The 25,315-nt window shown below is 42.1% G+C and overlaps 1 protein-coding gene across 6 annotated transcripts in view; it reads right to left on the bottom strand.

The window, feature by feature from the left end:
• KIF1B (kinesin family member 1B) overlaps window positions 1-25,315 on the bottom strand; it is a 79,203-nt gene that overhangs the window by 19,569 nt on the left and 34,319 nt on the right. For 3 of the 6 annotated variants that reach the window (XM_053997803.1, XM_053997804.1, XM_053997805.1), the window contains 14 exons: window positions 25,127-25,210; window positions 24,782-24,962; window positions 24,330-24,402; window positions 12,899-12,995; window positions 11,977-12,125; window positions 11,580-11,758; window positions 10,443-10,580; window positions 9,503-9,751; window positions 4,154-4,272; window positions 2,376-2,461; window positions 2,100-2,229; window positions 1,607-1,766; window positions 912-1,002; window positions 290-408 (listed from right to left, as the gene is read on the bottom strand). In XM_053997803.1, the coding sequence (XP_053853778.1) occupies window positions 290-408; window positions 912-1,002; window positions 1,607-1,766; window positions 2,100-2,229; window positions 2,376-2,461; window positions 4,154-4,272; window positions 9,503-9,751; window positions 10,443-10,580; window positions 11,580-11,758; window positions 11,977-12,125; window positions 12,899-12,995; window positions 24,330-24,402; window positions 24,782-24,962; window positions 25,127-25,210 (1,855 nt within the window). Of the gene's footprint in view, window positions 1-289; window positions 409-911; window positions 1,003-1,606; window positions 1,767-2,099; window positions 2,230-2,375; window positions 2,462-4,153; window positions 4,273-9,502; window positions 9,752-10,442; window positions 10,581-11,579; window positions 11,759-11,976; window positions 12,126-12,898; window positions 12,996-15,452; window positions 20,332-24,329; window positions 24,403-24,781; window positions 24,963-25,126; window positions 25,211-25,315 lie in introns of those variants that run through there. The other 3 variants (XM_053997806.1, XM_053997807.1, XM_053997808.1) reach the window with 2 other exon arrangements.

Below are 25,315 nucleotides of genomic sequence, written 5' to 3'. Positions count from 1 at the left end.
GAGCTCACAGATCACTGCTGAAGTCCCCAGTATTCCCAGTATTCCCAGTGCTCCTGGTGCTCCAATCACCAGCGTGTTTTTAGGGTGGACTGGCAGAACAGCTTTCCATGTTTGACAGGGCAGAACAATTCCATCAGTCACTACTCTGGGTAAACAGGCCTCTGCCAGCACTTTTACCTCCATCAGGAATTCTGCTTGTGAGGCTGTGGTGCACAATTTTAGGAGTACAAAAACTGCATAACCTGAGCATGATCCCCAAGTGCCTCTATGCCAGACTAGTGACCAATACCTGTTGAGATCCTGTCCTTGCAGGTGGAGAGGATGCTGCTGATAATGTCCAAAGACTTCAAAGACAATAGGCTTTGTTTTGATGTACTCCACAAACGATTCTGTCACTTCCACAGCAATCTATTTCAAGAGTAAGGAAAGAAAATGAGACATTCAAAAAAGGAAATCTCTTTTAGGAGTCTGTATTTTTTGTATCACTTAGTGTCACTCACAGTAAAAGCAACTGCACTCCCTTCTGGTTTAGGCATTAATTCTACTCTCCAATAAAGGAGAAAATTTCAAGTAGGAGAAGAGGAGGCTGCACGTAACTAAAGCATTACACAGTTCATAAAAATAGATATATCCAGTTCATCTGAGATCATGAGCACTGCTATTCATATGTATATTTTATTTCCTGAATTCTAGACTGTTTTCATCCTGGAAAGGAAACACAGAATTCAATGGCAGGAAGTAGAGGTGAAAGAAGAGTTAAATTTGCCACAAAGAATCATTCAGTGTTTTGTTTTGTGATGGGGATTACATCATTCACCTGATCTCTCCTAGCACTGTCTATTCTTAATAATTCTGCTTGCCTTGAAGGACACCCACAACTCCCAGTGCTGCTCATGGAAAGCTTTACTTACATTCTGAACATGGTAAAACCCAAGGGGAGTCCCTCGGCCATTGTTTTTGAGAGGTTCTGTTGAGAAAGCTTCATCATGTCGATGTAAAAAGCTTTAAAAAAATAAACCAAAAATCAGCCACCACAGAATGGTTTAATGAAGATTGCTGTGCTCTGAACCCAACCCTGAAAGGAAATCCTAAACCCCTAAAAGAAATGTATTCTGCTGGAACTTTAGAAGCAGTTGAGTGATGGCCTAAAGCTGGGCATGCCATAGTCTTGTGGGACCACAACTGTGGTACTTGGTTTATGTCTTTATTACTCCTTTTTATTCTCTTCCTTAAGAACCCAAGCCTAACACCACTTTCACTTGAGAAGTACTGATTTCCTCCAGGGTCATGCAGCTTTCATTCAAATGGGTGTATGTACAATCTATTATTGAATTTTTCACATTAAAAGCTTAAAACCTTAAGATATCTATAAACTAGTAACTTATGAGTCCACTTTGATTCCTAATTCCTTTCTGCAAAACTTTAATCCTTAACATCTGCCTAAGAGAAAGTGAGGACCAGGAACTCCAGTAAGTGACAAGGTGTGTTTCTCTGCTGTTCAGCACCTCCACCCATCTGAAAAGTTCTCAGAGTTCCACTGCCCACTGTTCTCTGCTCTCTCTATCATACCATTAATTGTCTAATGCAAGTAAGGACAAATTCTTACTTGAACTGGCAGAAAATATCTGCATATTCAGGCAGGATGCCACTGGCTTGAAGCACTGTCACACGGAAGGTAAACACACTGCCCAGCTTCAGGTGATCACCAATTTCCTCAGTGAAACCTTCCATAGTCATCTTTCCATCCAAAGTGGCTGACTTCAAGTCTTAGAGAGAAAAAAAAAATCCCATATGAAGTAATTTTTTTTCATTTTTTTTCTCCTTTCTTTTCTTGAAATAGTTCTTCAGGAGACAGTTTAGTCCCATCACATTTTTTTTTCCTCTTAAACCCAAGTAATTTGCTGATAATCAAAAGATCCAGGTATCTGGGAAGTTTTTCAGTACAGTTCTTCAAATGAATCTCTCATGTTCAACCCACTGGTAACACCTCTCCCTAACCATGACATTCTTGCAGGACACTCAGAACTCCTTTCTATGACTGACTGAAAGTGTCACGAATTTCCCAGAAGTTCTCTAAATACCACATATCTCCTGCTTACCCAGCTCATTTATTCTGTTGATCTCCTCTGGAGGAGTGGTAACCTCTGAATTCTGTCCTTGTCCTTCCACAATCCTTAACTCCTCCAGGGACAGTCCCGACCGAGTCATTGCAACTGAAGAAAAATCACTCTGAAAAATTAAATATAGTGCCTTGTTACAGACTTCTGCACTTTCTGAGTTTGCCATCCCCTTCCTTGCCTACAATACGTGTTCTTTATTTAGAAGCACAAGCTACTACACTCAAAGATACCTAACTCAATTTTAAGAACTCTTACCTTATCAAAATACTCATTGTCAAATGAAATTTTAGCTGTCCCAGACTGTCGAATACCAGAGCCATAATCTGGGGCTTCTTCATCAGCTAAAAAAAAAAAAAAAAAAAAAAACAGGAAAAAAAGAAGATAGATAAATAAACGATGGGGAGGAGAAGGGAGACCCCACAGAGTTATCCAAATGGAAATTTTCATTATAATGAAAACCAAAACAGACAGCAGAAGAGTCATCCAGTTATAAACTGGAGTAAGTGCTGGATCAGATCATGCCAGAAACCTATCCTTTGGGAACTCGGGTGTGGGAAAACAAGACAAGCTCTCAAGTTTCATTCTGAAAAAACTTTAGAGAATTTTAAATGCAAACCACCTTTAGTACTAATTTTCATTATTTATTTACTTCTGATTATTGCACTGAGGTAAACTAACATCTAAAATTCTGTAGCCATGAACTCAGCAGTAACACCAGCAAAGCTCCACCAGGACATGCTGAAGTCTGAAAGTTGGATCTGTCCATACAATCTGCTCATTTCACCTCCTCCTCTTCACAGAGAGCAACAACAACAGGGCCTGGTTAAATGCCAGGGTTTTTTCACAGTAAATGCATAGTCATAGGAGAAATCCCAAGATTCAGAATGTGCTCCAACACTTTGCTTAGGGATCAAATAATGCCATGGCCCTTTTTTAAGAGATGTACCCAGTTCAGTTTCTGTTAGCCATGGTGTATTCGGTTCATTTGGATGGAAAATATTTATTTGGAAATATTCAGTCAATGCTAAGGAGACCAAACCAAACTAGACTTTTGTACACATTAAACCAGATTTTAATTGACTTGCTTTTAATCGCTGCCAGGGTGATTCTTACACATCCTCAGAGTCTGAGTTTCATTATATGTTCCCATGGAGAGTGAAGCTTCCAGGGTTACCCTACCTAAAGAAGCAAGAACTGTTGGCAGTTGGCCACTGCTGGAAAGGGCAAATTACGGGAAGGAGCTGTGCTCCCACCAGCATGGATATAAAGCATGGCCTTGCCAACCAGCCCATCTCACAGTGAGCAAGTCTGAAACATCAGCGACTGAGCAGTGACCTGCAGTAAACTCTGGCACACACACAATGGCAGCTCAGCACTGGGTGAGGCCGTTACCACCCCGTGTATCTACTCCCCTCCTCTGAAAAGAATTCCTGGTGATTAAACACTGTGTTAAAGCAGCTTCTAGCCTCCGTGTTTTTAGGGAGGCAATGAAGGGGGAAACTGCTGCTGATTTCTGTTCACACCATGCTGAAAACCATCAGTTCAGGAACTTCTTCACATGCTCTCCCCAGACCCCAGAGGAGCACATTTCTGAGCATTATTTAAAGGGATAGTTTGAGCCCAGCTAAAACTTGGTACATTTAACTTCAATGCAGGTCACCACAACTATCAAACCAGGTACCCTTCTCCACTGTTTATACTGAGTGCCAGAAAGAAAAAACTTTGCTTTAGTTTTAGTTTTCAGACTTACTGACAGTAGTTAAATCTTCCACTGTCCTAAAAAGCAGTGTTGCATTAGTTGCCAGGTATAAACTTCAGTGGACAACATCATATAATTTTAAAGTCTTTTGTTCAGTAGCATCATTTCAAGACTTATTCATGCTCAGCCCATACAGTGAAACAGCGAATGAAATAATTTCAATCCCAACAGAGAGCAAGTGCTCTTTGCAACGCGAAGGTAATTCGGGTTTGAGTAGCAGGAGGATGGTGTGGTTTGTTAGCCTGGTCCTTGCCGGCAGCAGCGTCTCTCTCACCTGCTATGGCCTGCACAGCCACGCGCAGGAAGCCGCGCACTTCCCCCTTCTCGCTGACCACGGCCACCCTGTGGATCAGGGGCACTGGGTACAGCAGGTTGCTCAGGTACACGAATGCTCTGGTGGCAGGAGGAGAGAAACACAGCCAGCATTAGGAACGGTGTGCCAAACCCCACGGCAGCTTTGCTCGGCTCTGGGACAGATCTCAGACACTGCATCTCCCAGACCTGCAGGAGGTCCCGGGTCCCCCCTGCCCACACAGAGCTCGGGCCAAGCCCAGGGCAGCCACCAAAGGCTCTCAGTCAGAGCTCAGTGGGACCCAGGGCGCACAGGAATGAGTTACAGACACAGGGACAGAGGATGGCTCTATGGAAGGGAACCAGAGATGCACTGCAGTTGTGAATGCAGCTGTTAGCAAGCTGATAGAATCCATCAGGGAACTACTGATGATAAAGAATGAGGTAGTTGGAAATGATAAATTAAAAAGGAATTGATCTACTGTGTCACACAGCCTCAATTTTTTACTGAACATATAAAATCACTCTTTTAAAAACAGATTGACTGAATGTTTTCTCTCTTCTATATTCCTTTGATAACACTGTGTGCAGAATAACCAGAAACCCACAATAAACCATAAGTCATCACTTAGGTTTCTTGGAACATTCACTGATTGCACAGATAGTGGAAGACTGAAAGTCTTCACAGGTAAAGCTCTTTAGGAGAATTTATTTCTTTGAAAAAACAAAACATAACAAATAAGACATGACAGCACTACTGTCCACTCAGAACCACTCAGAAATTACAGTTTCCAAGAGGAAAAACAGCATTTAGGCCCCATAGGGGACAATCCTGCCCTGCACTAACTTTTAAGTTATATACAAGCAGGGTCTGTTTTGGAGCAGTATGGTAACCAATTTAATTGTATAGATTTTAATTAAAAGTCACACTAAAGTTATTAAGTTATTTTATGTTCCTGCAATGAACTGCAGTAGGTTTTAAAGCATCACACTTCAGGGGGATTAACTTGAGCAAGATATTAAATGTTGATAAACTGAAGAAGTCAGCTAAAGAACAGCTCTCAACAAGGGGAAAATATGGAAGGCTTTATTTATTAAACGAGCTGTTTCAGAGTTCAGAAGAGTACTGAGATGCACAGAACTTTAACCAGTACTTTTACCAGTCAGTAAATTTAAAGTGACTAATTATGCAATTTTAATAAATTTATGCACATTAAGTTATATTAAACAACAGTAATTTGTTTTACTAACTTCCTCCTTACAGTTCTTTTTATTAGTCTTTAGTATTACGTGTAATTAATTCCTGTAATTTGTAACTGTTATTGTTTAACATTCCTAGGAAAAGTCCTGCATTACAAAAGGGAAGTGTTGCTCCTTGGGCTCACATGCCCCTTCCAAGGATGAATGAATTCTTTTGAAATGACAAGGAAGTCAAACAGGTGTCAGTCATGAACCAAGGACACAAAAATAATGCTACTAAAAAAACAGTGGTGACAAAATGCAATAGAGAAGAGGATGATTAATATGGCTATAAAGTAGCAAAACAAAAAATGAAAAAAAATGAAAAGAAAACCATACAACAACAAAAAAACCCAACTGCAACATAACACTTCACTAAGATTAGGGTTTAATTCCTTTTCAGTCTGCTTCAAAGTGAGGTAAACACTGATAAAGCAGGGGAAGGGAAAAAAGACTAAATTTCAAGTAGCAAAATGGGAAGTTGAATTTTATTTTTTCCCTCTAACATTTTCATTTTTAGCTTTGGAATTTCAGGTGATGCTCATCTGAGGAACTAGCATCTAACCACACAAGAAAACAGTTCCTGAAATTGGAATGGTTCACTTGGACTGGATCAGGGATGGAGTTCCAAAAGTTATGTGGTTCTCTGCTCAACATGAAAAACACACCCAGTTTGAAAAGCACATTTCAAGCCAGGGAGAACAGACATTTCCCAACAGAACAGAAGCCAAGGAGTCTTGCACTCATGTGCACAGTAGGAGTGTCACTAACTAAAAAGAGTCAGGCATTGCAGAAGCCTTCTTCCTTCAAAGCCAAACTAATGGAAAGTGAAAGCACACCTGCATGAAAAATAAAAAGGTATGTTTATTTGCAGGGCAGAAGTTCTGAAGGTGCTGCTCAACATGTGACAGCCAAAGCATTCAGCTGGATTAACCCCTTCCATATGACCATCCCAAGGAAAAAAATGCATTTCTCTTCTCCCTCAATTTGCTTCCATCCAGTCACCTTGTTCACTGGAATAATTTTAACATAGAGAAAAAAAAGCACATAATGCAAAAAAGTTTAAAGCTTCCTGTTTGCTGATGAAAATGCTGTGTCTCTTCTGTAGAGTGGAGAGCAACTGCACAATGTGCTGCACCAAAACAGAGCTGGGGTATGCAGCACTACTGCTGCTTCATCATGAGACAGTGCCAAGTTAGGAGTGGATGAAATCTTAAGGCTATCCTCCTCCTCTTCCCACATCCGTGAGGACTCCCTCTCCCCAAAGAGCCCCTAAGTGTCCCCCTGCACTTAGCCCAGCAGACTGAAAGAGGGGAGCTGGATTAGCAGAAAGATTGGTGAGGTAAAATGGCATACTCACAACAAAACTAGAAATTAAATTTAACAAACACAGTTTTTTTAAAAAACCAAAACAAAACCAACAGAACTCAAAATGATGGCAGGTATTTTTAAAATAAACACATTAGGATTTAAATAAAATATCCCATAGTCCTCTCCCACCTCCCTTAAAAACAAAGCAAATGCTTGATATGTCACACCATTAAACAGAGTCAACCTTGAAGAAACCCAGCATGCCAGAAGAGATGGCTAAAGGGACCAGCTCTTTTCTGTTTTCTTTAAGAGTTACAAATAAAAGACAGTCATAGCACAGAGAGAGAAAAGAAAATAACCGTGATGGCCAGGGAGTTGGATAACTACATGCTCCACTTCTCCTCCTCCTCTCCTTCATGACCTGCACTTGTTATTGCTGACAACCCCCCAAAAATACTAAAAATTGTTTTATTTGTCCTTCACATTCGGTAACATATCAACCAGTACACACTTGGAAGTGATAAGGAATTCTGGTTTTGCTATAAACTGAACACTACCTGTGGAGATGGACACACGCCTGGTGCACTGTTCAAAAGCAGAGTTCTCACACTGGAAGACACACAGGACTCACAAGAGTTCCTACTCAGTGGTGCTGGACACTCTAACAGCCTCTGCTGGGTGATGCTGTTGAGCAGGATGGGAACTGAGAACTCCAGATCAGAAGGCAAAGAAAATGAACTCTCCCCCTTTATTTCAAATGCACCGCTCTATATACAGAGAACATCGAGAAGAGTAATTCCATTGGTCTTAGAGTAAAAACATCCCACACCATTGGTGGGCAGTGAACGATGCACAGTGGCAGGACATCTCTATAAACAATGTGAACAACAAGGTAGATTAGAGAATTATTTATTTTTTATTCTTTCCAACTGCTTTCCAGGCTCTGGCCTGGTTAGAAAACCTTTCTCTTTCTCTCTGACTGAGCTGAGAATACCCACAAATGGGCACAACAGAACAACAGGAATAGAAATAACAGAAACCAATAACTGAGGAAAAGTCACTCTCTAGCCTCATAATAGGAACTAAGTTTCACTGCAACACATTCACAGCTCTGTACACGCAGCTCACACCATATGCAGGCCGGTGCCCAAGTGCTGCAGCTTCACGTGTCCATCCACAGACACAGAGCTCAGAACTCTCCCCAAAGCAGGGAATCTGTGTGCCTGCCAGGAAGCACAAGTGTTTTCATTGCACACTGCATCTGCTCAGCTCGTGCTGTGCTTCCTGAGCCGCCTGTGAGTGAGCATCAACAGCTCAGCTCTTTCCCAGGCTCCAGGGGCACACAGGGCAGCCCTGGGCTCAAAGGAGCTGACAGCCAGCCCAGAGCAGCACAGATGGCTTTCCCAAACTGCCTCCCAACCCGAACCAGATCATCAGAGTTTGTAAAACGTGCTACCAAGCATTGCACGTAAGGGCACAGATTCAGAGACCACAGAGGACTAATGCAATTTCTTGCAACTTTAGTGATTTTTGTTTACAAAACAGGATCAAGGAAGTTCCAAGTTTCACTACAGACAATGCCTGAGGTTAGACAAACACACTAAACTGAACTCAAACCTTGATAAAGACCAGCAAACTCAATCTCTCCTTTTCACAAATTGTGCAAACAAGCATCCTGCATTTGAGGAAACTGCATAAAGATCCCACCATCTTGACCCTGAAGTCTTTCTTGCTTATACTCGCAGAAAAGGATAAAGCCAAGCTCTGGTCCCTTTTCCTTTGTTCCTCCCTTCTGCTGGCCATGGAGCCTTTTTTTGTACCACACCTGTGGCAAGCACCTTAATTGAGGATGTCGGCTTACAGGGTAAGCAAGGAAGCACAAAAGCATCATTAGGGGAGAGGGAAGCAGCAGAGAGAGCAGCCAAGCCACTAAATAAAAACGTTTCTGTTTCTTGTAATGAGAAGCGTGTGCTAGTGACTGTTACTGAAGAAACAGTGTGAAGAACTACATTTCCTTCATGTACCTTGCTGTCCTTAAGGGTCTACACCACACACTGAGGTCTGGTAATGCCCTAATTCTTTCTGTTCTGGAAAGCTCAATAATATTCTAAAATACACCAAGCAAACCTGTTTCAGGAATTCAAGCTCGGGGAAAGTGCTGATAAACAGAGACAGTGAATTTCACTGTTGATGAACTTTCACTGTGTAATACTGGCTACAGAGAGTCAAGCATAATCTGAGAAGCCAAATCATCTCAGAGAACACTCTTTTCCTCATCCAGAAAGGACCATTCTTCTTTCTCCTCATGCCATCTTTTCGTATGCAGCAGATGTTACACCTGTTTTCAAAGAAAACGGCTTTCTGGGTTTGGACTGAAAGACTTCCCACCATAGTCAGATTCTCTTCCATGGAAGAAAATAACACACTACAATTCTATCTGAGCGACCCTGCAACAGCTGAATAGGGAATACTATAAAGAAACCTTTAAACAAATTCTGTATACAAACCCCCATTCATTCCAAGCTGTGACAGGTGTCTAGAGATAGATTTACTCACACTGTCACATCTAAGGGTTATTTTCTCAGTTACCACTTAGGTCTTCATGGCTCCAGACACAGGAATTTAAAACTTAATGTTGAACTACGCTCATTCTCTGGCAATTCCAATTTACGGACATGGATATTTTGGCTAGACTGACCATCTGTGTAGCACAAGGCAAAGCCATTGCAGACTGCAGCAAGAGCTGGTCCCTTTTGGCCATTCTCAGAGTAACCTCACCAACCTTCCCACTAAAATGAACCAAGGGGATCGGTCGTAAAACGGGTCGCGCCCATCATTGAAGAGGTCTGATCCCTCCTCAGTCCCAACGTCGGAGCCAGTGTCATCCACAAAGGCCTCATCATCAAAGTCCTCCATCTCATCCTGCTGCTCATCTGCCAGCTCAGTGATGTCGGAGTCGGCCGTGGAGAAAGTGGGGGAGGGCGTGCGATCGGCCAGGCGCTCGTTGACGCAGCCATGGAATATGGGGGAGCTGCACATCAGCGAACGGACACCAATTAACAGGGTCAGCACACAGAACCTCATCAACAGCTCTTTGTTGCCATCAGCACAGAGACCCCTCAACAACGAGCAACGGCTTCAAACCACCTGGACTGCAACGAAATGGGAGGGAGGGGGCTGCCAACAAAGTCAGGGAAAAGAGTGTCCTTGAATGGAGCAGGAAGCAAATGAAAAAGGAATAGAAACATGGCTGAACATATAGAACTTGAGAGGACATCCATGTAACAGAGCTACGTTTCTTACTTCCAACACAGCAGTTCTGCAAATAAAAATATTGTAAAGGTGCGGCCGACAGCAGGAAATATTAAAGAATCCCCTATGGTATGACCAAACTATTTGAACCACTCACATGAGAGACTCTGGACCACTTTTCCAGTGTTCTTGGTATTCTCACAGCTCTGCTCCAGTGACTTTAGATGGAACTTAGCCGGTTATATTATTTTAAAATAAATTTGTAACTTACTAAAGGTTCAGTCAAAGCAGATTCTACTACTAGACACCTGAACTGACAACATTCTAAAGAGCATTTTCTTAACCGTATTCAAAGTCTATTCCAACTCCCTGAAAGACAAGACCCAGCTGACACAGAGGCCACAGGGTTTATTCACGTGGCACGCGGAGGCAGAGCTGCCAGTGCAGCAGCAGGGAGGTGCTGTCCGTACCTGCCCACGAGCTTGAACCAGTGGAAGCGATCGTAGAAGGGGTCGCTGCCCGTCATGGAGCCCTCGGGCTCCTCCTGGCTGCCGGAGGCCACTTCCCCCGCCCGGTCGTACATCTCCCGCATCAGCTCCAGCCTCTGCCTGCAGAGACAGCAGCAGCAAAGAGCTCAGGAGAGAGGGAGCCATGCAGGCAGAGAACACAAAGTCAGGCGCTCACCTCCCTGGCTTCACCTGCACCAAATTACACCTAAGAACAGAGGAGGCTGTACCCTAAGTTGGGTGCTTCACTAATTCCCCAAAATGTTAAGAGTCTGGGAAGTATTTTGTCAGCTAAGCCCTCTAAGCACAAGGCAAGGTGACTGCAGAAGCTTACATAAATCTTGGATTTCTATTCACTTCTAAATATTCCTCTTTCACATCTAATTCTGGCATACTTTTTGCTTCAATTTTTACATCAGACCATGTTACTGAGTAATTTTGGCAGTTCTTTGCATTCCACTCCAGAAATGTTGGCATTTTGATTCAAAAGTGAACTGATTCCATTATAGACTCTAACTATCCATTTATTTTATTGAAGAAAACAAGTGTTTCACACTGCAAGATCCTTTGCCTGGAAGTTATTAGTAGGAAAAAAGTACTTCAGTCAATATTTAGAGAATGGGGGAAAAAAATGTCATTTACATGTGACGAAAATAATTCAGATTGCAGTCAGAATTTGTGATAGAATCTGTATAGCTTCCGTAAATAAGATTTAATAAGTTTAAATCTTATTTAAGATTTTTATCATAAATTATGTCCTGTACTACCAGGTTATATAAAGCAGGTGACAAGGAAATTATTACAGTGGAAGGACTGAAAAAAGTAATGCAGAGAGATGAGCTGTGATGAGTCTTATTACATTCAAGATAAAGCCTAACCTCAAATTACAAAACTTAGATGTGAAACTAAGGTGAGAAGCTGGAGAAATGTGCACTTGTTCAAACAATCTGAAACGCTGGTATTTAGAACATCTGACACTGTCTAGAAGTTTGGGAGGACACAGAAAACAAACAGAAATCGGTAAGGAACAGCTCAGGAAGAAATTTCTGAGTGAAGTTCCTTGGACGTAGGGGATTTTGTTCTCTAACACTATTGACATACTTGAGTTTTTCTAAGGACCAGTAATGTGTTGCTCCGTTCTTCAGGTCCTGCACCTCCACAGCCACCACGGTGCGGGGGAAAGGCCGGCGGTCCCGGCTCTTCTCCGGCTCCAGGGGCAGGAGCTCCGGAGGCAGGGGGGAGTACAGGGTGTCCGTGAGCAGGACAAACTGGAACTGCACCTGCACGCAAGAGACACGGCGCGTTGGCCTGGGACGTTCACTCACACAGAAGCCCGAGTCAAGGACTCACGATTTTCTGAACCTTTTTACAGCCCAGATGAATAAGCAAGAGATGTACAATTTTAAAGAGTACAAGAAACTCAGAGCATTTACAGCAGGATTATAGAATCAAAACTGATGGGTCAGAAAATAAAAAAACTGGCTCTGCATGTCCCTACCTTTTTCTTTAACTCTACACTGATTGCATTGGCTTCCTTCAGATATACTGCATTTCCCCACAGCTGGTCCCTCAGTGAAGTGAACTGGTGGAATTTCCACTTCCTGAAAGCCCACTGGGCGAGTTCGTATTCATGGCGTGTCCAGGGCACTGGGAAGAGCAAAAAACAGAGGAATAAAACAATGTGGCTTCTCCTCAAAACCATCACATGCAGTATCCGATACTCCTGCTGACTGTGCCATCAAGCTCTCAACACATTTTCTGGAAGAGCAGAAAACAAAACCCTATGTTTTCATTATTCACCATGGAAAAACTGGACTCAGACTTCCTCAACATTAGCAGTGGAGATTAATGACCATGTAAATGAGATTCGGAGCAGAGGAAACAAATTTTTTTTCTGCTCCTATTATTTTAAGTTATTTGGCAACTATTAAAGCCAAATGCTGAAAGAGTGGAATGAGAGCAAGGATAATGACAATAATAAATTATCTGCTGTCCAGAAATGGAGCTATACTGACATGTCACAGCATTCTAAGAATTCCTAGCAAGGAGGAAAGAGAAACTTCAAGATCAAAACAAGGAAACAAAGGCAACAGTGTTATTTTTTTAAAGACATCTGAGCTCTGTTAGTGCCACGAAGAGATTCCTTCAAGAGCACCAAATTAAAGCTTGGGGTGAAACTAATCTAGTTTGTGCATCAGTTGTATTTGAAGACGTATATCATGGAATATATATTCCACGTTCATGTGGAATGTGTTCTACAAACGGGCATTTGAAATCTTGATGCTGAGAGGATTACAGATCAAGAACTTGCAGTGTTCTGCAGCTTTCCAAAGGAAGTTTTCTATCTATTACAAGAGACAATACAGCAGCTGTTCCCTTAGACTTAGCTATATCCAAATTATTTTTAGCTTCAAACTCACCTTCTTCTTCCTCCTCCTCCTCCTCCTCCGTTGTTTCAGCTGCCAAGGACCGTGTCTCTACCTGCTTCTGGAGTGCCTGCAGTTTGCTCTCATAGTCCTGTGGGGAGAGAGGAGACACTGTGTAGGAGGACAGACAAGAGCCAGGAGGAAGCTGAGAGACGCCAGGAGCCCAGAGTGACAGACACAGATCACACCCACACAGACACCTCAGAGCAGCAGGTCACACGGCAGCACTGCTCCAGTGCAATCTCCCCTGGAAAGAGAACACACAGCCAACACCAGATAGGAGCTGGTCTCTAAAATCACCACATTTACGTGTACACAGCGTCTAGAAGAGGGAAAGGTTTAGGATGCTCTTTTGGTGGGATTTTTGTTAAGAACAGGAAGAAGAGGATTTTATTTGGAGGATGCCCGCTGCTTTCAGAGAAGTAGGAAAGAAGCAGAAATAAGAGAAAAATGCAAAAATAAATTTGAAAGGGGAGGATTATTCACCTTCATTTTCTCAAACAGAAGGATTAACAGCACCACTAATTTGCCTTTTTATACCAAAATAAAATAATTTCAAATATTAGTGGGGGAAGCACTTTGTTTTCAATTAGATTCTCCCCATGGCATGTAAGTACCACCCTCTCACATGTGTATGTAATACATCAGAAGATAAAATACCACCCTGGCAGAGAAGTCTGTGCAGTGGCTTCCCCACGAGGAACACTCCAGCAATAGCTTCTGGTAGAACAGCATTTTCTTCCTGTTCAGACCTTATCATGCCTTGAAATAAATGCTACTAAAACCTAATGAGCCTGTTATTATTTGCTGGTAAAACAAATACAAATTAGAACAGACTCTGTCACAGTGCTCTTGGTCTCAAAGCCTATCCCACTAGGGTATTTTATTTTTTTAAGATAAACCTTTGACATATTATTACACAAATTAAACTGGTTTCTCAAGATTTTTATACAAGAATTACAACAACAATTCACTAAGGGTGTTGCTGAGTTCTTAATGAGAGTTCTTGAAGGCACTCATCTTGTATTCCAACTTCTCTCTTCCACAGTTCCAAATCCTAAAATTCTTCTCCAATGCCCAGTTTGCAATAAATGGTTCTTAAGTCCAAGAGCTACAGAATAAAAGCTTTACATTCTCCTCCCACCCCACTTAAGCATCCCACCTAAAGAGCTGCATCACTTATCCACAACATGATGGTGTCAGCTTCAGTCAGAAAGGCTTTAGACTCTGTTTGGAAAGGAGATACACCTCAAGAACATTCCTTCAGGCTCATAAGTAGTATTTTCTGAAAATAGCATTAACAAATGGTAACTGTGCCCTTAGAAAGTGCAGGATTTTGAATACCACAATTTCAATATCCTTGAGAGCAAAACTGGTCTTCATATGGCCTTCCTATGATGGCTGCGTTTTAATTTTCTAATTTCCTCTTGAATATTTAATTTGGCTAAATGCTCCTTCTTCATTTGGTTCTGCTCCATTCACCCTAAGTTGGCTACTTACTTACACAGGAAGTAACCTCAGCCCAGCAGCATAAGTACTGCAAACAAAACAAATACATATCCTTTTCTTTTGATACTCATTCTGAAATTCTTATTCACCAAAATCTCTTCTAGACTCCATGAGACTTCTCATGAAGTATCAGACTTATCTACCCTTCTGAAATGCCCAGCAGAACCCTGATTTTTTTTTTTTAACATAAAGGCACTTTTTTGGATCTATTTCTCCCATTCCATGCAGATAATGTTATTACATTTGAAACTGAGATAAAACCGGTGAGATGCAAAGTGACACAAATAAGCCTCTCTCACTTGCAAGGAAAGACAAAATAATTTATTTTCCTGTAGTCTGAAGTCGATAATGCCATTTTGAGTAGCTGAATTGTAGAAATGGAAAGCTCTTCAAGTAGTGTTTTAACAGAATCTTTCCAGATTCTTTTGGAGAAACTGAAGAGCTGGAGAGGGAATGAGGGGTTGGGGAAAAAAAAAAGAAAAATATCCCAACCCACCAACAAACCCACACCCCATACACTCAGACTAGACAAAGCTTTTTAAGACCAGACTGGACCAGTTAAAGCAGAACACTGCACCACAACAACTGAGACGTGATGTCTGCCAAGGTACTGCCCTGTGTGATTCTCCCCTGTATTTGAGGTGCACAGAAAAGTCCATTTCTTTTGCCTTCAATGAGCAAATAAAGGGAGAACAGCCAGCTCTGTGTTTTCTTCCAGAATTTAGACAAACAGCACACAGGATGGTACAATGGGACAGCACTGAAGATGGGAATGGTTTATAGTTCCTTGTGCTACAAAAAGCTCTTATTTTCTTTTATATTGAATTTAAATAAGCTGCCTGAGATGGACTCAAGTCTGCTTTGCTGCTTTCCACATAACAGCAGAAACACCAGGGTGGATGAACTTACAAGAATCAGACTGAGGAACAATTAAAAGAAACCTTTATAACTCTGCTGGAACAAGCCCAACCCCAAGATAAAAAATAAAAGTAGGACAAGCCTCCAGTCAAGTTTCATTTCCATTTCACTGATACAAGTCTGACACTTACAAGAGTATTTCATAGTTTATTGAAAGAGCACTTGTTACAATACAAACCAGTTCTGCTTTTCACAAGGCAGATACTTGCTCCTAAGACAATCCAAAACAACAGACAGATCTGAAAATCCCATTTAGTTCAAAGGCAGCTCACTGCTTTCTTTACAGTACAAATAGTTACACAGCATAGATTTCTCATGTGGCAGCTCCTGAAAAGATTTAATGGGAAATATCCAAGAAAAATTTCAACAAAAAACAAATTTCAACATGTAAAGGACACAGTGAGGGAGATACTGGAACTATGCTGAATGTACTGATAAAACAGAGATCCCTAAATTCAGATTGCTTGAAGAAGGATATTGGAGTCAATCTGAGTGAGGAGCATTAGTGATGTGCATTTAATCCCACCCCCAAGTCCAGTGTCCCAGTGGGTCCTAGAGAAGCCATCTCGAAGGCACAGGTGGATCCAAGCCAGCTGTCAAAGCACAGCAGCACTTGGCAAAGGCAACTGAACTTCATAAAAGAGCACTTCCACCACGGATGCCACATTTCCATTACCCTGAAAGCCTTTTCACACAGGCATCAATGGAAGCAGCTGTCTCACTGTTCAATAACTCCATTAACACAGGGTTTGGAGTGAGAGTTGTGTGCATTTCTGAATAGTGCAAGGAGATCACAGTTCTCACACTGCTTCCCTTATCAGATGAAGCGCTGTACTGCAATTCATAGCAAATTCTTAAATAGCCTCCTAAAAACCAGGAAAAAAGCTGCTTCCTTGAAGCAGACTGGACTCCATTCTGACACTGACTGTCCTTTCTCTGTTTTGTCAAATCGTACAGCAGAACAGGCAGGTTGTTCTTCCAGTGCTGCACTAAAACAGTGGGGTAAGACAGACTGATGGCAACCTACTGCTCACAGCACCACCCAGGCATTTACAGGGAGTTCTGTTCTGAGTTTTAAGCTGAAATAAGTTGGCACAAACATTTTAATGTTCAGCACCAAGGCATCAAGTAGCAGGGGTTTTAGTCTCGTGTCAGTACACGTAGTTCCATGGACCTCAGAATTACTCCATGCTCAATCACGTGGTGATTTCATACAGGCAGCACAATCCTCCCCAGCACGGGCCAGGAGATGGGATTGCTTTGGTCTCGTCCCACGACCCATCCCGTGCAGGCTAGCTCTGTCTGCCTCACAGAATTGAGAGGCTTTTCCTAAGCATGCATTTTCAACAGAGTCCAGGCCTTTTAGAGGATATAGAAGAACTCATTATGCTTGACATGCACAAAACTGAAGTGCAATGCACTACTAAAACAGGATTCTAAAATAAAAACAACAGCAAAACATTACTTGCAGCCCAAAACTCATTTTGCAAATTGGACTCAAGCTCAAAGAAAGCATCGCTCATCTACAAGCCTTCTTTTCTTTAAGAATCAAGACATTTTTGGAAGTGATGCTTTATTTCCTTTGTTCAAGAAGGCCAAAGCATGACACAAATGCAAGTTACAAAGCCAGATCTGGACACAGAACTAAACCTGCCATAAAGCAAAACTCCCAAGTGATCAGACCAGTTTGTTCTTTTACGAGCTGGAGGTCTGACTTTGTATCTCCTGCAGCAGAGGCCACCATCCCATCAGTGATACATGTGCTGAGAACTAAGAGCTGACACTTGATGAATTTATATGCAAGTGGCACGTGTGTTGCAACAGCACCTACAACATGCCCAGCTGAGGCAGGGGAAAAGTAGGATAGCACAAAAAAATATGGAAAATAAGCTTAAGACACTTGCCACTTACCTACAGCTATGCTGAGCCACACACAAGTAACAATTACCAGTAGGGCTTCTATTTTATAAAAAAATAAGCAACCTCAAGTAAATTCAGGATACTTGTGCAAAACAGCACAAATACACTGCAAAGTGGACCTACCTTACCAAATGTGGTAAAGTGTCCAATTTTGTTTTTAGAATTTTATTCAAGTTAAATTTAAAAGCAAAGTAAGTCCTCAAATATTTTTATTGGCTTACAGTTAAGGCCACGGATTTTCCAAAGTAAGAGCAACTTTGTCTTGCACTTTTGGAAACTCAGAAAATAACCCAGTATCATTCAGGTTGGGACTCTCCAATTGAGACGGAACCTCGAAGCCTATTCCTTAACCACTAGTTTTTCAGTAATTTGCTTGGAACAATCTGAAGCAGGAATAGCAAGCCTTTGTGTTACAGCAAATCACCTGCAAGTGCAAACCCCTTCAGAGCCAAGTAGACATGAAAGATTTTTAACTCGCATTTTGAGTGTGGGGAGAAGGAAAATGAATCTTATTTTCTCCTCAAAGCAACCTTCTCCTTTATTAAACGAGTCTTGAATTCTAGTTTAATCCAAGACCAGAGGCACTAACATGAGGTATCACATTAAGATGAAACAGTTCAATTCTCCTATCGCACTGGAGAATTCAGCCAATACAAAGTAGTGATTTATAAATCTTCCTAAGAAAACTATTTCAAGAACATCTCCCAGACTCATGCCTGAGAAAGCTGAAAACATAAAATAAAAGAATTAGCTTTTTGAGTGCACCAGAGTGTTGAAAAATCCTAGTTCCTTTCCACAGTCTCAGTATAATAATTAAAACCTATTATATTTAGAGATACAGTGGGAATTAGAAAAAGCTTATTTCCAAATAATTGCTTCAGCACTATATATATATTCTGACATAAAATTCCATTCAGGCTGGTTTAACTGTCACAGCAATTTCATACCAATAATTATGAAGTTAAGCAGAAGGGGAAGAGACATCTACTCAGGGAGTGTGACCCAACAGCTCTTCTTAATTTCTTTATAAAAAACGACACATATCTTGTCAGCCGACAACTTTTGGTTTATAGATTATTATTACTATTAAAGTTTGAGTTAAGAGTAGAAAATATTGTTCTGAAGAACCAGATCCATTTATAAACAGATGGTCAATTTCCTTATTGCTAAGAAAAAAGTCACAAGAAACATTCAATGCTAGAAACTAAATTCCTCTCTTGATTGTCTACATAAAACACCGGAGGAAGGTAGCACTTGGTAAGTTCCAGACAATATTTTCAGCATTAGAAAAATACTTCAAGACACACACACCGAGAAAACTTGGTAAATGAGCTAGTGGGAAGTTCTCCCCTCCACCTCCCTCCCTCCAAGTCTTCTAGTCTATGAAAAGAGTTCTTACAATTTTTCAGAATATTCTTCCAACGGATGCTGTTAAAACTGCAAGGGAAGTCCCACGCAAAGAGCCCGGGCCGCAGGGCCGGTACCTGGCGCTTGTGCTGGGCCTCTCCAGTTCTACCTGGCCAAAGCAAAGGCGAGCCCCGGGCGCGGCCCGGCCCGGCTGCTGCCGCTCCGGGCCCGGGGCCGGCGCGCCCGGGCACTGCTCATACTGCGGTCTCTCTGCCCGCTTTCAGGTTGGGGGCCGAGAACTGCCGCCTCATGCGCGGGGGCGTCACGAACGGGCCGTGCTGGCCGGGCCGCTCCGTCTGCTTCGGGCCGCTGCCCTCGGCCCCGGGGCCGCCGTAGGGCTGGCGCTGCTGGTGCAGGTGGCGTTTCTGCTGGAAGCCCTGCGGCTCGGGGCCGTGCGGGCCGGCCGGCGAGTGCAGCGCCTCGGAGGAGCCCGAGGCCTGGCGCCGCAGCCCCTTCTGCGAGCCGCTGTTGAGGGAGTTGCTCCTCCAGCGCAGCTGCGGCTGCTGCTGGCCGCCGGGCTGCGGCGGCGCGCCCAGCTGCTGCCGGTTAATCTGGATGTTATCTTGGCTCCTCTGCGGCCCGTAAAGATTCCACAGCTGCTGCGGATCTTTAGAAGCAGCTTTGCTTTCTTTCTCTTTGCCTTCGTCTTTGTTCTTGTCGTCTTCTTTCGGAATTCTAACCTCAATAACTTCATCCTCGGTGATAATGATGTGGGTGCCTGGACTCCACGAGTTCCTGTGTTTGGGATTGCTTTTGAAAGGAAATCGAGGTTTGCGATTTTCAGGTGGAATAAACCGGTGAGGCATATTCTGTCGACGAAGCTGCTTTGCTATTTCCTGCTGCTGCAGATTTTTAAATCGAATCTGTTCTTGCCTCATCCAACGTAGACGCCCACGTCTGAAAGCCGGATCGCCTGCCATTAACTGAGACACTCGCTCCTCCTTAGCGAGATCATCATTCTCGCTCCTCTTTGCCTCATCTGTGGGCTTCTTATCCGCATCCACTGCACTGGCAGAGTTCGGAGACTTAGCATTAGCTACAGTTGACTGAGCTTTGTCTGGCGACCCTATCAGGGGTAGAACCTTCTCCATTTTTAGCATTTTATTTCTGAGAACTTTGATCTCTTCATCCTTCATGTTGTTCTGCTTCTTCACTTCTTGCAGAATATCTTCCAATTTGTCTATGTGCACCTTTAGGTCATCCACGTCAGTTATTCCTTTACCATTGGCCATTACATCTTCAATCTTTTCATCTCCAACTCCTACTGTATCCCAGACATCCCGAGCGACAGCTCGCCATGATTCACGCTCATTTGGGTCTTTTTTCCCATACATGGCACAAAGCTCTTTCATTTTAACAATGGCCAGAGCCTCAATCTCCTGCCTACTGTGCCTGAAGTCATTGAGTGCTACCTCATAGCATATCTCCTTCACAGCCTGAATCTTTAGGTCTGAGATGGTGACCCATTTGGAGTCTTTGCTAAGGCGTCGGCGTTGGGGTATCTGGTACATTTTAATAGGTTCTCGTTTCTTCCCACTGCTGGGGAGGCCACACTTTTTTACAATGGTTTGGAGCTTGCTGGGGGGCAGCTTCTCTCTCAGGGAAGTGATCAGTCTCCAACTCTCCTCACACGATCTCTTGTCCGAATCATCCCCACTATCAGAGTCTGCATCCTTTGGAAAAACAAAAATCAAGAAGTGGCCCCAAAATAACCAAAATTAAAATTGTAAGAAAATGGAAAAGCTAAACAAGAAGTAGCAGGCAAAGAAAACTAAATCAAAAATCAAAACAGAACAAGTGATAAGGAGGTCCCTGAAGACTGAGTGTTAGGGCATTAAAATGCATCTTCAAGAGTCATGGACTGTCAAAATTGGAGCTCTTCACTAAATAAAGATTAACATTATATTTAAGTCTTGTCATCACAAAACAGCTGATAATCTGAACTCTTCCCTCCCAAACCCCTCCAGAATCTTTAAACAGACCAACTAAAACCAAGTTCCTGGTTTTAAATCTTAAAACCAAGTGTAAACTGCACTTCACACATGCTACAAAGACATGCAAATCCCCACCACACACATTTGCCTTGGTGACTGCTGTTGCTTCTTTCAGCAAATCCTCCCCAGGAAGGTGAGCACAACAGCCATAGAAGATGTCATGAGCAGCCAGAGTAAGTCGGGTTAACACTGGTTAGTAACGTTGCACGTGGTTGCAGGGATGCTCAAGTTTAGAATCCATTTCACTACAATAGCAGCCAGAGAATTGTTAGACGATAAGAAAAAATGAAACAGAAGCAGCTGAAAGGTTCAATGTTAAAAGGACTGTAAGTGCCACTATGACAGACGAAGACAGTGGTTCATACTCCAAGACTTGCTACAAGCTAGAAGGATATCCAGAATCAGAGTTTCAGAGGTGGGTTGTGGTTTGTTTGTTTGATTTTTTTTTTTCCATTTGGCACCTTGTTGCTTAGTTTAAAGGAAAAAAAACATTATCAGTCTTGTCTGTCCGAAGAATGAGTTTCAGCAGAATGCAGAGTAATGACTTTCTGGTTTTAATTTTTTTAATATGAATTTTCTATTTGATATCCTTGATTTGTCTTCTTCTCAAACCCTAGAGCCTGGAGCTTCCACACTCTTGCTAAGCATTATGCGCTTTGCTTCTTCATTACAAGTTTTCCACCTTTTGCTAAAAGATTTTTAATGAGCAGTGCCTCGGGTTTCCATATGCTAGGAATGTCTGTTCAGATAAACTGCCACCACAAGTTAAGGATATCCATCACTGCTTACTGCAACCAGGAATTACAATCAGACCACTTTTCTTTAAAGGCCGATTAAGACATCTCTTTAACAAGCAAGAAGTCCTATGTATTACTGTGATCCAAACACCTCCAACAAGCTGTCAGTGTCTAATGCAGCTCTAACTAACATCCCTGTTTTCCACATGGAGATTTAGAACACATGAGAAACCAGGAACAGTAACAGCCACTTACTCTAAAACCAAAGGAAACCCAGGTCATTGAGCCAACACCAGATTCACATTATTGAGCTTCTTGTGACTTAATGTAGTTTTAACAATAGTACTAGAGAACCAACTTCTAGTTTAGGTCAATATATAAGCAAAACACTGGTTTAGAAACCCTTTATGAGTTAACAGCTGATAAAAGTTGTTGCCTAAGGAAACAGCATTTAACAAACTGTACACTGCAGTGGAAACCAAAGGTTCCCTGGAGGAAGCCCCAGTGTAGCTGGGCCACTCAGGGATACGACCAGGAAGGCAAAACATGAACTACTCCAACATTAAGTGACAGGTTCCACAGGACTCTGATAGCTACAAAACTACCATAGAACTACTTATGGGTAAAGCATGTCTTTATCATAAGATGATGAAGAGACACTGAGTCATGGCCCTGTGTGCACTCAGAGGTTACCCAGACCAATTAGTGCAGCTATAATCAAAATTCCAATACCAACTGGCTACTGCAGAGGCATTATGACCATTTTAGCTCTATTACACACATTTTTACAATCAATTTGTAAAATGGAGAACAACTACTTCTATTCCTTAGTAATACTAGCAAAGCAAAGATATTTTAGTTGGCAATTTTGGGGGACAAGAGCTGTTGGTTTTTTTTTTTTTGTTTTTTGTTTTTTGGTACAGTACATCTAACAAATAAACATCCAGTCTGGTTGGAATTTCAGCATAAAATCAAAACAATCTGGTAAACAGGATTAGCTAGCTTCTTACATCTGAGATTATACTCCAGTTTAGACCAAGAAGAATATTTATATCCCAATACCAGTCTTATGCAGCAGTAAGTTAGAGAACCTGATACTGCAGCTGGCTGTGGCAGCACTGTACACTTTTAAGGTACACAAGCTGAAGTGCACTCCCAGATTTCCCACTCATTTTTCAGCTATGCTGCATGGATGCACTAATCCTGTCCATCCCAGGCTCTGCACACAGCAACACAGAAATCATGAGCTGTGTCAGCAAGCTCTGCTGTCACCTGAAATATTCTTATTGAGCACTGGGATAAGCAGGATACTGCTCCCTGACCAAGGATCTCATTTGATATGATTCCTTATAACTAGGACAGGTGTCCTTCAGGTTCTGCTGAGGCATGTAGGGTAGCATTCCACCTTTGTCCACCAACTGAAACCAGCAAGAACAAAACAAGCTTGAAGAAACCAGCATCTTTATTATATTAACCACTCCACTCTCTAAAGAATTTTCCCTTAATCTGAAGTATTTTGGGAAATAAATTCCCTTCACACCACTTTATATAAATGCAGCCTTATTGGAAGCAGCTTCCCAGACAGCCAATTTCACATCTTTAATTCATACAATAGCTTAGCTTGTGCCTGTCAGCTAAAATTTAGGGAAGGGAATTCCATTACTTGCATCTCATTTGACACACTGCCAAAAGTTACTCAATACTCAAACTATTTTTATTTTCACATTTTTAATGTACTATTTTTTTGCTACCCAAATTTTAACTATAAAATTCCAGAGATGAAACATGACACTAGTCACATTTAAGCTTTTTTTCTGAACTAATGGTTGCCTTGGTTGAAGTCTGAAGCCACTCCTCTCCAGCCATGAAATTAGCCCCTTGTGATGAAATAATTAAAGATGCAGAAGTCTCTAAGTGTGTAATAGGGATTTTTTTAAAAATTCTGTAGCTTCTTCCTATGGAAGCCACAGTACTTTGCTCCATTCTGGCTTGAGGATAGGGCAAGAGCTTTACAGTGCAAAGTCCAGCATGCATTTAGCCCACAGTTTTCAGTGGTCTCCTCTCATACTACAAACATGAATCGTCAGTTTGAAATTTTTATCAGAATTCTGGCACAACTACATTTGTGTTCTGGCTAAAGACAACCAGCTAAAGCAGAATCAGGAGACTCAGGTTTCTTAGGGAAATCTAGACTTCAGTCCTGGGTTCGGTCTTGTTTTTCAAATTCACAGGGTGCTTGAAGACTGCATGGATTTCTATTTGAAATGCACTTCAGAGGTATTTGTTGTGAGAAGACTGAAGTCTTCCTATATCAGACTTAATTTATCAGACTTGCTATTTGACAAATACATGGAGTGGTGGAATTCCCAGTGCTCTGAATGAGTTAACACACTGCTCCCTACTCAGAACCCCACCACTGGCTTGTGTACCACCAAGACCCTCACAAGGAACTCCATGCAGGGGAGGGAGAAGGGTTAAAACATGCACAATGCAGCAACATTTTCAGACATCATTCAAAAACTAAACCTAGTGTATCAATGTTCTAGAAATCTCTTTGGCAGCACAAAATTAGTATGTTCTGGTGATCCAAGACAAAAATAAAGGCAAACATCCCAAGGAGTAGCTATTTAGACTACTGAAAAGGAACTTCAAAAAACACAGAGCACAAAAATGCCCTTCTTTCAGGTTAACTTGCAAGAAATCCGATCTATCCCAACAAGAATTGATTAAAGCCTCTTTACTGTCAATCACAATCTCTGAATTAACCTGAAGGAGCTCACTCGCCCTGCTAACAATTCACTGTAGACACAAAGAATTTGAAAGCAAAGGGAGAACTGCATTGTGCAGACAACCCAAGCAGGTTTCCTAAACTTTCAGATAAGCAAGGACAGGAATTACTGTTTGCCAAAGGCATAGTTAATCAGGAGTAAGGACACATACCAGTCTTTGCTGCTCCAACAAGAGATCAGCTTCCTCCTTCTCTTTCTTATACAAGATCTCCATTTCTTGTAATCTGAAGATGAACAGAAGAACAGACGTAGTCAGAGGTCATTGGTTTCCTGTTGGTGTTACTCTACATGCACAGTCTCCTGAATTACAGTTACAAGAGTAAAAGTCATTGTCCTTAAAAGGAACAGTTCTCTGGCTATTCAGTACTACAGAAGTGAAACCCTGCAAGCTGCACTTCAGCCCTTACCAAAAGGTCTGCAGCGTTAGTGGCCAGTGCTTACCTGTGATTTTTAAAGGAGCTGGAGCACTGAAACCCTACAGCAAATTGAGGAGGAAGCTTTCTGAACTTCCACAAGCGGTAGCAGAGACGCATGTGGCAGAACCCAGTAACCTACTGCTGACTCTTCCTTCTTTCAGGTCAAAATTTTGAGTTATTTTATTACCTTTTCTCCATCTCTTGCTTCATGTCAATGCCCTGTTTCTCCAGAAGCTCCCTCTGAGCAAATGTCCAGTCAACTGGCTCTGAGGGAGTCTCAGCTGATGGTGTTTTCTCTCTTTCTGCTCGTGCTTGCTCTGGGTGGTTGAATCTGAAGACATGATTTTTACCCATGATGATCCGATTTCCTAGAAATAGGAACAGAAAACTGCAGCTGACAGAAGAATGGTACCAACTTTTATTTAAAAGCTAAAGGCGACACTGTCCCTAAACAGCACCTAGCATTCCCCATATATGATGTCAATGTCACATACAGAGAGTCTACAAAACAATCCATGGTAACATTTCTTACCTGAGCGCAACTGCACAGGCTGCACAACCCTCTTGCCATTCACGTAGGTTTCTGATCGTTCACAAGGCTCCAAAGTAACAATAACTACAAGGAAAACATTGATGAGTGAAACTTTAGAGAGTCCTGTAGAGGAACAGAAGTGTGCAAGCCCCAGAGGCCTCTCATTTGCTGCCTATGTTCACACTAACA

Source organism: Vidua macroura, chromosome 23 (genome assembly GCF_024509145.1).
Source record: "Vidua macroura isolate BioBank_ID:100142 chromosome 23, ASM2450914v1, whole genome shotgun sequence".
Lineage (NCBI taxonomy): Eukaryota > Metazoa > Chordata > Aves > Passeriformes > Viduidae > Vidua > Vidua macroura.
Note: the sequence above shows the minus strand (reverse complement) of the source record. Positions and strands in the feature narration are given on the sequence as shown.